Here is a 12791-nt window from a genome sequence, read left to right on the forward strand (position 1 = left end):
AAATGTTATAGCTCTTTAGGGAAAAGAATGCACTGTTTACTCCAATACTTGATTTACATTTTGGGATCTTAAATGCAGAAATGCATCTGAGCTGGGTTCTATCTTTTAACTAGAGGCATTTGCGTGTGCAATATTGGTTGTGTTCTTCTGGCACATTTGTAAGTATCTGAAAAGCAAAACCTAAGTTCCTTTATATTGACTATTAATAACCCTATCAGGAAGAATGTTTTTTAAGCTTAGTCACAAGTCAAGGAAAGGAGAGAATAAGAAGGTCATTTTCTCAGATATCAACGGCAATGCTTGAGTTGTGCCCACACGTATCTGGTGGCCCAAACTCTATCTGCCAAGTTTGACCAAGTCTTAATCATTTGCAGATACAGCTATAAGTTCTTTTAGCTCAAGATTATTGTCCCCAAAATACAGTCTACAATACTAATAATTTATTAGAGTATAAGGAATTAGTATTTTTTTTAAATTTTTTTTTTAAAGATTTTATTTTTTCCCTTTTTCTCCCCAAAGCCCCCCGGTACATAGTTGTATATTCTTCGTTGTGGGTCTTTCTAGTTGTGGCATGTGGGATGCTGCCTCAGCGTGGTTTGATGAGCAGTGCCATGTCCGCGCCCAGGATTCGAACCAACGAAACACTGGGCCGCCTGCAGCGGAGCGCGTGAACTTAACCACTCGGACACAGGGCCAGCCCCAGGAATTAGTATTTTATATTATTTATAATGGCAATATATTAGGGTGATCAATTTATCCCGGTTTGCCTGGGAGTTTCCAGCATGTTCTGATTTTGACACTGACAGTCTCATTTTCCAGGCAACCTCCCAGTCTCAGGAGAGGTGGTCTGAACACAAACATATTCCTGAGGAGACGTCATTTCAGAAATGGTTTTACCCACTTAAAATGAGCAAATTTTAAAAAGTACATTAAATAAATTACCTTCTTTTTTTTAACATAAATCAGTATTTGCAATTTTCATGTAAATTTATTAAGTGGAGTATTAAATAAAGTGTTTATTTTAAGTGGTAGTGGTATTTGCAATGTTCATCACTGGTTCAAATTTTAATTTATTTTTACTTCAATGTGCAATCAAAACGTGATTTTTCATTCTTAAGTTAATCACAATTTTAAGGCCCCAAATCAAGATTTTCTCTACACACAGTCAGACGCCACCTGTTAAAACCCCAGACAAGCCAGGAGTTGTCCACATATTCACACCCAGAATGAAGCATCTATATTTCTAATACTATTTCAAGGCAGTGTATCAGATTTAAGATCTTTATTCTCTCTGAGACAGGACAGTATGTAGATAAATGTCCTGACGGTCCAAGCTTTCAGAGAATGTCGCCATTTATTCTGTGGATGTGCATCCCTGCGCAACCACCCGACAGGACTGTGCGTGACACAGCTAAATACAATCTGGTTTTCCCAATCCCCTCCTCCTTCCCCTTTGCCCCCGAATCTTCCCTCCTTTCTTTTCTGCTTCCTCCTTCAAATGTTCATTTTGAAGATATACTTTTCACTGGGATTAAAACAGGGTTTGCATTTAAAATTTTCATTTACCAAACAGAAAAATATTTTACTAGAAGGGAATGGTATTAAGGAGAAATGATTTTCCGTCTGCCCCGAGGCCTGGCATAGACAGGATTTGATTTGCAATGTTCGGCTGGAATCTGGATTGATACGCAGAGATGAGAGGGGGTGTTTAATAAAATTTACATTTCATTTTCTCACTTGACACCAGTCTCCTGTCACTCATGGAACTGATGGGAATGCTGCAAATAACTTTTGTCAGAATCTAGTTGGGGAAACAGACTGGGTAATGAGAAGACAGGAAGGAGAGATGGCAAAAGAATAATCTGGCTTGTTTTCATCTTGTGGTTCCAGGGATGGGAACAAACCCACTGTGGCTGGAGGACCTGAGAGCTGGCTGGCTCTGCATTGGAAGGAGTGAGTGTGCCAGTGGGAAACCTGGGGAGGGCACCTGGGAACTGACGTGATCCAGCTACCCACAGCGAGCAGTCATGCTGTGGCGGGGGGTGGAATGTATTGATTGAATGAGGAGTTTAAGCTTCTGGGGGACAGGACGCCCTTCATGTCAGCCGAAAAACAGATCAGGAGACATCCGAGACAAAAGCAAAGACGGGAGGAGACTGAGCTCTCCTTTTTTCCAGTGAAACCATAATGCCTTTATTAGTTTTCTATTGCTGTGTAACAGATGACCACAAATTTAGTTGCTTAAAACAATATCCATGATAGAATATTAGTCAGTCCGAAAAAAGGAGGAAATCTTGCCATTTGCAACAACATAGTGGATCTGCAGAAGCTTGTCTAAGTGAAGCAAGCCAGACATAGAAAGGCGAATAATGGATGATCTCACTTACATGTGGAATCTAAAACAGCTGTATCATAGAAAGAGCGAGTAGAGTGGTGATTGCCAGAGGCTGGGAGGAGAGGGGAATGGGGAGGCGATGGTCGAAGGGGACAAAGTTTCAGTGATGCCAGACAAGTTCTGAAGATCTGCTCTACGGCACAGTGCCTAGAGCTAACGGGGCAGTATTGTATACTTAAGCTTTTCTAAGAGGGTAGATCTTATGTTAGCTACTCTTACCAGAAGTAGTAATAAGGATAATAATAACAACAACAACAACAGTAATAATAATGAAGTGGGAGGAAACTTTAAGAGGTGATGGACGTGTCTATAGCCTTGATGGTGCTGACAGTTTCACAGGTGTACACTTATACCCAAACTCATGGAGTTGTATACATTAAATATGTACTGCTTTTTGCATGTCAATTATACATCAATAAAATGGTTAAAAACAAACAAAAAAACCCACCTATTTATTAGCTCTCAATTCTTTAGGTCAAAAGACTAAGAAAGCTCAACTGAATTTTCTTCTTAGAGTCTCCTGAGGCCAAATCAAGGTGTTAGCCAAGGTGGGCTTTTACCTGCAGGCTATGGGGAAGAATCCACTTTCACGTTGATTCAGGTTGTTGGCAGAACTCATTTCCTTGTGGTCATAGGACTGGGGTCCCTGCTTCTATGCTGGCTGTTATGGGGGCGGTACTCTTATCTCCTTGAGGCTACTTGGATCCCTTGCCAGGTGACCTGCTCTATTTTTCAAGCAACAAAGGCTCATAGAATCCCTCCCGTGTTAGGAACATCTCTGACTTCCTCTTCTGCCACCAGCCAGAGCAAATTGTCTTCTTTTAAAGGGTTCATGTGATTAGGTTAGGCCTATCCAAATAATTTCCCTATCTTAAGGCCAATTGATTAGGAAGCCTAATCATAACTGAGGTACCTCTTTTGTCACTTAATCATGGATTTGACACTAGGTGGCTGATATAATGGAGGCCATCTTAAAACCCTAACTGTCATGTTGTCCCATGTGTGATGAGTGGGTGCCAGCCCAGGGGAGACAGAACAGCACATTGCTGAGTTTAGCTGATGGCTTCTGAGAAGTCTGGGGATCCAGAAGGCTAGGAAGCAAGGCATGTGATGGGGTCCTCCTTAGGGTGCCAGCCGAGAATCAGGAGGGTATATAAGATTGCTGTGAATCCCAGAAAAAAATCCCATTTGTGGCCCTTTTTGTTGAAACTCAGAAATAACAAGGATTATTTGGCAGAGGGACTAAGGTCTCATTAAGCAGGTGAGGGCCTATTGAGCCAGAAGGTATTAGGGTTACATATTTATAAATGTCTTAATCTGTGCCCTTCATAAGAATAAAATGAGACATAAAATTTACAATTATGTTTTCTTGATCAGAAAAATAATATCAACCCCAGTTTGGCATGTTTCTCAGCACTGTGTAACTCACAGTGGTTCTTCTTTCACTTGACTTGATGTGTCAAGCAAAGGAGGAATCCAGAGAAACAGCCTCTGCAAGCCCTGGTAGAGAGCTTAGTGCTTTTTGGGCAGAAAATTCAGTCTTGGGCATTCAATCAATACTTTAGAAGGGGTGGACATGGTGTGTGGATAGGCACATCCTCTCAGCTTCATAAACTCCCTGCCTATGAGGAGGAGTGGATCTAGGGGTGGGAGGAGGTCACAGTGGAGCCGTCTAGAGCACAGAGACTGGGGAAATTCTTAACTGAGTCTAAAGGCAGTATTGGCTGTCATGCCATGTATCTTTGATCCAAGCTTTATTTGGCATATGAAGAAATAAGAGAATTTATAGGCCATTTGCTCCAGGATCTTCCATTATATCAATTAGCCTACAGAAGTAGCATTTAACCATGCCTTAATGATCTCAACAGAGTAGGATGCTGAAATAATTGTAATATTTACTGATAATTTTTTCCAAGCAATCAGAATTTTTTTCCTAATGCTAATTTCTTCATGTATGGTTGGTATCCTTCCATCTGGCACAATCTAAGTTGAAATCACTTCCACCATTTTTTAAATATAATTTCACATGTTTAAAATGGTTGTTAATTATTCATTCAGCCTTTATTTCCTATATTCAACAGTATTAACTCATTTCACTGAAGAATCCATGATCTAGGATGAGTAATTATTCTGCTCAAATTTATATATTTCCCTCACCTAAAATGTCCTCTTTATTTAATTAATCTTAATCCTATCTGTTCTCCTAAGTTTCACTTATGTTTTCTTTCCCAAGAAAGAAGAAGAGAAAGGCCAGGTTAGATACTCCTGAGATGTCATGTAAGATAAAGATAAAGACTTGTTCTCTAGAATTGGCAATATAGAAGTCACTGGTGATCACCACAGGAGCAGTCTCTGTTCTGTGGAGGGGTCAGAAAGCATATCAGAGTGCCTTGTAGAGTTAATGAAAACTGAGGAAGTAATGAAATTGTGAACAAAGTCTTTCAAGCAATTTTGCTAGAATGAGAGTAGAAAAATTGGAAAGAGAGCTGATGGGACCTATAGAATCAAAGAATGTTTTCTTTTTATTTTTGCTTATTTACTTGTTTATTTATTTTTGGTGAGGAAGACTAGCCCTGAGCTAACATTGGTTGCCAATTTCCCTCTTTTTGCTTGAGGAAAATTGTCGCTGAGCTAACTTCCATGCCAATCTTCCTCTATTTTGTATGTGGGATGCCACCACAGCATGGCTTGAGTGGTGCATAGGTCTGCATCTGGGATTTGAATCCACAAACCCTGGGCTGCCAAAGCAGAGCCCGCGAATTTACACCACCAGGCCAACCCCAATATTTTTTATTGAGGTAACATTGGTTTATAATATCACATAAATATCAGGTGTATATCATTATATTTTGATTTCTGTGTAGACTACATCATGTTCACCACCCAAAGTCTAATTGCCATTTATCACTATACACATGTGCCCTTTTACCACTTTCACCCTCCCCTGATCTCCTTTCCCTCTGGTAACCACCAATCTATTCTCTGTGTCTATCTGTTTGTTTATTGTTGTTTTTATTATCTTCCATATATGAGTGAAATCATACAGTATTTGACTTTCTCTGTCTGCTTTATTTCACTTAGCATAATGCCCTCAAGGTCCATCCATGTTGTTGCAAATGGAAAGATTTGATCTTTTTTCATGGCTGAGCAGTATTCCATTGTGTGTATATATATATACCACATCTTCTTTATCCATTCATGCATTGATGGACACTTGGATCGTTTCAAAGTCTTGGCTATCATAAATAATGCTAAAAAGAATATAGGGGTGCATATATCTCTTCGAATTAGTGTTTTATGTTCTTTGGATAAATACCCAGAAGTAAAATAGCTGGATCATATGGTAGTTCTATTCTTAATTTTTTGAGGAATCTCCATACGGTTTGCCATAACAGCTGCACCAGGTTACATTCCCACCAGCTGTGTATGAATGTTCCCTTTTTCTCCACATCATCTCCAACACTAATTATTAGGGAAAGGTAAATCAAAATGACAACAAGATATTACCTCATGCCTGTCAGAATAGCTATTATTGTGTTTTTGTTTTAAATGGGAGCTACTTAACCATGTTGGATAGTCATGGGAATAATCCAGTAGATGGGAAGAAATTGATGATGTTGGAAAAGAAAGGTGATAATCGAGGCAGTGACATGCTTGGGAATAGAATAAAGATATGTGGGTAAAAATTCTAATGAGAAAATTTAGTATAACTAGACTTATAGCCCAAATTTACAGCACTTCTAGAGTTGGCTAAACTGTAGATAAGCATGAAGGGTTATGTATTTATCACAAAACTTTAAGAAAATTTTGGAGCACGCTATTTTTTAGACCACACCCATTATTTGCAAATTTAAAGCTCACAGCTTCTTGACTTAAGGCTCTATCACAAGAGTCTGAGTCTCCGGAACTTGCCTAATTAGTGTGCTGTGATAGCTGCTATCAAGAGTCAGCCCTTTGTGTTCAGGATTATAATATCACTTGGTATAGTTTCAGAATAAACTGTAGGTAAAAGCATACTATATACACTGTTTCAAATTTTGCTTTTCTTTTTCTTTTTCTTTTAGCCTAACAATATATCCTGAGTAATTTTCTATATGGGTCATTCTATTGGATGGATATACCATTAAATTAAGAAAAGTTTTAGAAAGAAGTGGATATAGTCCAAATAAATTTCCAATTTTGCCTGGGACCACTGTAACCGTTTGGCAATTGACTGCCTCTTCGTCTATGAAGTGGAGAGACAAGTGGTCATTTCCCACATTTTTCAAAAGCAAATTATTTCACTTTTCCCTTGTTACAGCTACTAATTTTGAAACAAAATATATTGTAAGATAATAAATGAATAATTATTTTGAGATTGAAATAAGAGATTATATAGAAACAACTGATTCCTCATATCCCAGTAAATTCTAGAAAGTCCTACAAATGCATTAAACAAACCTGTCTCAAAACAGACCAGATTGATGGACAGAACTACTCTTTTCTTGAATTCTACCAAGCCAAGAGAACCCCAGTCTTTTTTGAGGTCTAAAAACAATAAATGCTGGAAGAATATCCGTAAACACCCGAATCGCTGTATTCTACCACTTAAGCCTCACTTAACTTTATAAAAACATTTTATCTCTTTTTAAAAAATTGCATTCTGGAAATATGGTTAGTCTCTCAAATATATCTCTAATTAGTTACAGTGCTATAGCATGGGTTGAAATCAACTATTCTGCACTCAGCAGAGTAATGCCTTCTGCTTGTAGCTCTTTCAGAACTGACACTGAATACATTATAAATCCTGGATACAAAATATGGAATAAATGCATGAATTTTAAATGACAGAATTAATTAAAATCCTTTACTCTTATTGACATGTACAATTTTATAGAAGCTTGGTTGAATAATATTTGCATGTGATTTACATTCAATTTCCACATACTCACTTTTGCATAAAGTTTGCATACATTTCGATGTATGGTAATTTCATACATTTGGAGTTAGACTGCTAGATGGAAGGGAGTTTTTCAACTAAACAATCCTTGAAAGGCCTGGGCCCTAGGGAGCCAAAGGCCTCTTGGCACTCAGTAGCCTCAGTGGGAAATAATACGGGCAAGTCTTCTGCAGGACACAACCCTGGTAAGATTGGCCCAGTCTGTCACTCTGAGAGGACATGAAGTTCTCTCAAAGTCTGGTACCTTCCCTGAACACAATCCTAAAAACACAAGAGGGTGAAAACTACCCTAGTTTCCTTCATCCTTCTCTCTCAATTTTAACATCCATAAGTATTTACAAATATTTATATTTCTTTTCACGAGGAAGATTTGCCTTGAGCTAACATCCATTGCCAATCCTCCTCTTTTTTCGCTTGAGGAAGATTAGCTCTGAGCTAACATCTGTACCAATTTTCCTCCATTTTTTGTATGTGGGATGCCTCCACAGTGTGGCTGGCAAATGGAGGAGGTCTGCACCTGGGATCCAAACTCCAGGACCCGGGCCACAAAGTGGAGCACACGGAACTTTAACCACTCGGCCACGGGGCTGGCCCCAATAAATATTTACAAATATTTTTGAACTCTCTAGAATTTTAGCTTGTTCTATATCTTGGGGGAAAGGAGTCTGCCATATATAAAGCACCAGAAATAGGAGGCAAGAAGAGATTCTTTAAAATAACACAGGAATAAGACATTTTGCAATTGTTTATTTGAATAAAGTGTAAGGTTTGTTACTGCTGGGAAATATTTACTGGGTTACTGTGCTCATGGTCTGAATAAGTTTAGGGTTGGCCTGTAGTGGCACTGTATCTAACCAGCTTATCTCTAGAAACGAATGAACCAAGAACCACTCTCTTGGCTTCCAGTATTTACCCAATTCTCCCATTTTTTGAGGAGGAAATAGAGGACTGGCTTAACTACCAGTTGGGGGATTCTGGCTAGACTCTGAAATTCCAAGCCACATGCTAGAGCCCTGCAAGTTATTCTGGATGTTTCTGGCTGCTGTTCAGGCCCAAGGAGTCCATTCTGGCCTCAGAGATCCCAGGTTTTGCTGGAGTAGAATTACTAGGTTAAATATGGTTGTTCCTAAACAGAGGGATAGGATCAAAGTTAATTTCTAGAAATATCAGTCTTTTGGCATATGGAGGATGGATAAAAAGATAGCAAAGATTGGGAGAAGGGTAAAGAACTAACAGGTGGTAGCTGACTGTTTGGGAAGAGTGAGATAGAACACGGAATTGTGGTTGACTCCTAGATTTCTGGTCTGACTGCAGGGATGTTGTGCATTGTGTTAGGGAAAGCGTGAAGAGGAACAGATTTTAAGGCTGGGTTAACCTCATAGTGGCTGTGGGATAACCTTGTTGAAGTTCTCAGTGGGCAGCTAAATATATGGCATAGAGCTCAGGAAAGCAACCTGGGCTGACATTTGAGTAGTGAAGGAAATCACCACAGTGAAAGGGAGAATGTATAGATGAATCCTCAGCAGATAGAGCTACGACTGCAACCATTTCACCATAAAAGCCTTAACTTCTGAAATCTTTTTGTACAAAAAGATTGTAGCTCTTTGAGGACCCATGTATGCACTAAGCAAAGATTGAAAACACGAATGACTTCACAGACCAGGAAGCTACTACAAAAATGAGATAAAGGACAGATTAGAGCAGTAACTAATTAATCTAGAGAAGGCATATTCTGCTGAAGCCACTCAGGAAATTTTTTGTTTTGTTATACTTTTAAACACTGCTACTACCCGACAAAATACATCTAAAAGAGGATTTACTCTGCAGGCAGCCAGCTTGTACCTTCAGAGTAAATTTCTACAGGCCAGATTACCCTTCAATGCCCTCCTTAAACACAGATAGTCTGGATTGAAAATCTCTTGGAGAGCATCAACCTTAAGATCCACTTGTATCTCCCTCAGAATCCAACACAGTGTCACAGAGAAGGCTGCTTACCACCTCTCACAGCAGCTCTAAGGTTTGAGATGTCCACAGGACATGTAACGAATGGACAAAGAGGCCGAGAAAGTTCCTGCCAACTCATGGTAGAGAGTGAGACATACTTTCCCACTGACGCCCTGCAGATGGTGACTTTCTGCCAGTACCTCCTAAATGGATGATTCCAGAGCATCATTATTTAAAATTCTGCAACAGCAAAGTGTGTTTCCTTTCTCTGTTCTAATTCAAATATAGGACAGCCCCTTAATCTTTCAGAGATTGGAAAATCCTGGTTTATATTTAGGGAAAAGCAGAGTGCAAGTTCTTTCTGGAAATTCTCCTCACCTCTGCTATCTTTGCTTTACTCTCTTGGCGCATAATGCCTTCCGGAACCAGAGCCAAGGACAGAGTCAGGCTGCTTAAAGTATCCTTTAGTTTCAATACAGATGAGCCCTGTGCAAACGCATGAATTAGGTGAAATTGCCTTTCACATCCTTACCCAGGTTATCAACGCCAGTTGACCCTCTGCTCTGGTCTCCATTAGAATCCTAGCACATCCCAGAGAGGCTGCACAGGATATCATCTCTTTCCCCCTCACTGGGCAGCTCTATGCCTTATCTTTTCCAAAGAGCAGTTCTCTGGCAAATGAGTTAGCTGATAAACAATCCACTTGACCACTTGGTTATCTCCGTTGTCCCAGTACAGTTATCTTCAGTTGTAAATTTGACCCAGTTACTAAGAGAAAGAACTATTGAAAACCATAATTTTGGTTCATGGATAATTTCCTTCCCCAAACTTGTTTTTTTTTATATCTTTGTCCTTAACTAAATCTCTGCAAAGCCCATGAGAATATCAGTTTTCATATGTCAATACTCCTGAGGTGAAAACTTGATATATTTGCTCTACCACAGGCTCCCAACAATGTATGGATTTAAGCCATGAAATAAAATCAGCTTGTAAAAAACCAGAAAGTTGCCTTGTGGTTGGAAGGTAAGCTCTGACAGATCACAGAGCGGGGTCTTCTCCCGTCCTTCAAATGTTTCTATAGGATAGAGAAATGTTTTGCTGTAACACTGCAGAAATAACTGCAGCCAGCTAGACCTTTTCATGATCCCTTCCTTTAGAGAATCCCAAAGCACTGTCGGTGGTCATCCCAGAGGAAGCTTAATAACAACCCCTACTGGTATAAATCAGTATTACATCATTACTAAGACGGCAAAATCAGGACGATAACTGGCTTAAGTTAAAAACAAGTAAAAAATTAACAAATATTTGGGAACCTATTATTTGTCTGGAATTAGGACTAGGACCTGTGATAAACACAAAAGGTGTATCAGACACTGTTTCAATCTACAAGCATTTAAATACTGTCTTCCATTTTAAAATTGAAACAAAGAGAATTCAGAGTCCATATTCTTCCTTCTTAGTGTCCAAACAGGTCAGGCCTCATCTCCCCTGCTCATTGTCCAGAAACACTTTGAACATTATGATTTTCAGCCCAAATGCCCACACCGTTCCTTGATCACAGCTGTTCCTGAATGGTTTCTGGACGTACTGAATGAAGGCAGAATGACTCAGTGGCACCACAGGAGGTTTTCTTCTCTTGGGAAAGCCCCAATCTGCCACCTTCCTTGCCCAACTGACTCTGTCCCTGCATTCGCTGCCTCTCTTGTCTGAGGTCTGGGCAGAGGAGCAGGAGCTGATCTTGGCCTGCCAGCTGGTATCTGAGCAACTGCTCTTGCGCCTTCTTCCAGTTCCCGGTTTCCTGCACACACACCTGCCGAGCAGGAGAGCCTGGAGCACAGGTGTGCCCGTGGGATGTGAGACTGGTAAGATTGGGAGCAGGGACAGCAGCCCCTTCTTGGCTGCCGTGCTCCTCTCCGACGGTACGGCGGCTAACCTTCCTTCTGGACACTCCGTTTAGCGACTGGTGAGGGAGCTGGTTCAGCTTGCCCAGCATGACCTTCTTCCTCATATCTGTGAGAGAAAAGAAGTGGAGAAAGAAATGGATTTGGTTCTCAATCAGTTGACTACACATTTTGCACATTTAATGTTCCTGAAAAGATAATTGCCAAATAATTAAAGATTAAATTACAGCAGCTTATCGATTTCCAAATATCTATGGAAATAAATTTTTTCTTAAAAAACCCACTTTATTCCAGGCCCAATTTATAATTAATATTAATTATCTAATAAAAGTCAGATAATATTGTTTCCCAGAAAAACACTTTTATGATGTTGATAAGTCAACAAGGAGTTTTCATCGTTTGCATGACGGCTTAAATATGAAAACTAGAGCTCAGTCAGGCCTTACCAAATGGGTTAACTCACACTTGTATTAAGAAATGTGAGCTCTAAAAACCAGTCTTATCCAACACTTTGGCTTTTATGTCAAATTCACAATTTGAATATCTTTGATTTTATAAAAATATGTAGCAATAATATAAATATATAAACAAACATATATCCATATGTGTGTATATATAATTTCCCACCTGTAAGAATTATCTTAAAACACACCCTAGGCTTGAAATATTTTTCCCATTCTCTCTTTCTAAACTCTCTGCCTTCTTTTATTCATCTCCCCAAATATTTCACTTCCTTCAGAATTATTTCCTAACTCATGAATTTCTCATTCTCATAATACATTGTGTGTTGAGGGATGTATCAATCTATTTTATAAACAATAAGGTATTATAGTTCAACTTTAAAAATAATTTTATTAAATTATAAGTCTTTTAACAAATTAAAGGAAATTCAAGATTATTCTATGTTCATGACACTTTTGTTCATTTGCATTCCAATATGATGTGTTCTTTGAAGAGAGGAAGGTTAGTAATACTTTGAAGTAACACTTATATAGCAATTATAGTAATTATCATGTTGGGCACTAAGTTATATACATATGCATGTATAATTTAATCCTTAAACAACCCTCTGAAGTAAGTGCTATTATCATCTCTCTTTTAGAAGGGAGACCACTGAGTTGTGGAGACATTAAGTAACTTCCCAAGACCACATACACAGTAGTGGCAGATCTTACTTACATTACAGAATTCAAGACTTTTGGCTCCAGAGTCTGTATGCTAAGCACCATCCAGTACTGTGTAAAGTTAAAGATAGTGATGGGGAGTTAAGAAGAACGTTCGGTTGGGTAAGTACATGGGAGTATGGCATGCCTGTGAATGTCATCTTGCATGAGCCTTATAATGAAGAACAGGGTGAGAACTATCCATAACTCCTGGGAGGTAGATGACAATACTGTCATCAACATTTCCCTTCCCTGCTTTTCTCACACCACACCACCAAATTCATTAGCCACCCTTTTATATACAAAACAAATGCTAATTTATTAACCTGTGTATTATGCTCCTCTATCAGTATAGTGCGACCTGTCTTGGTTTGTGTTAGGAGATAGTAATCATGTCTATATCATACTATAAAAGACAGTTATTGGGGCAAAGGGTACCAATTTCCTAC

General features: G+C 39.2%; 1 protein-coding gene across 1 annotated transcript in view; it reads right to left on the reverse strand.

Moving 5' to 3' along the window:
• Positions 1–8063: 8063 nt before the first annotated feature.
• The window catches only part of PKHD1 (PKHD1 ciliary IPT domain containing fibrocystin/polyductin), a 414808-nt gene continuing 410080 nt past the window's right edge, over positions 8064–12791 (reverse strand). Inside the window, exon 66 of the mRNA XM_070584791.1 lies at positions 8064–11288. Within this exon, the coding sequence (XP_070440892.1) occupies positions 10834–11288 (455 nt within the window). The 3' untranslated portion in view covers positions 8064–10833. The remainder of the gene's footprint in view (positions 11289–12791) is intronic.

This window comes from Equus przewalskii, chromosome 19, assembly GCF_037783145.1.
Source record: "Equus przewalskii isolate Varuska chromosome 19, EquPr2, whole genome shotgun sequence".
Classification (NCBI taxonomy): Eukaryota; Metazoa; Chordata; class Mammalia; order Perissodactyla; family Equidae; genus Equus; species Equus przewalskii.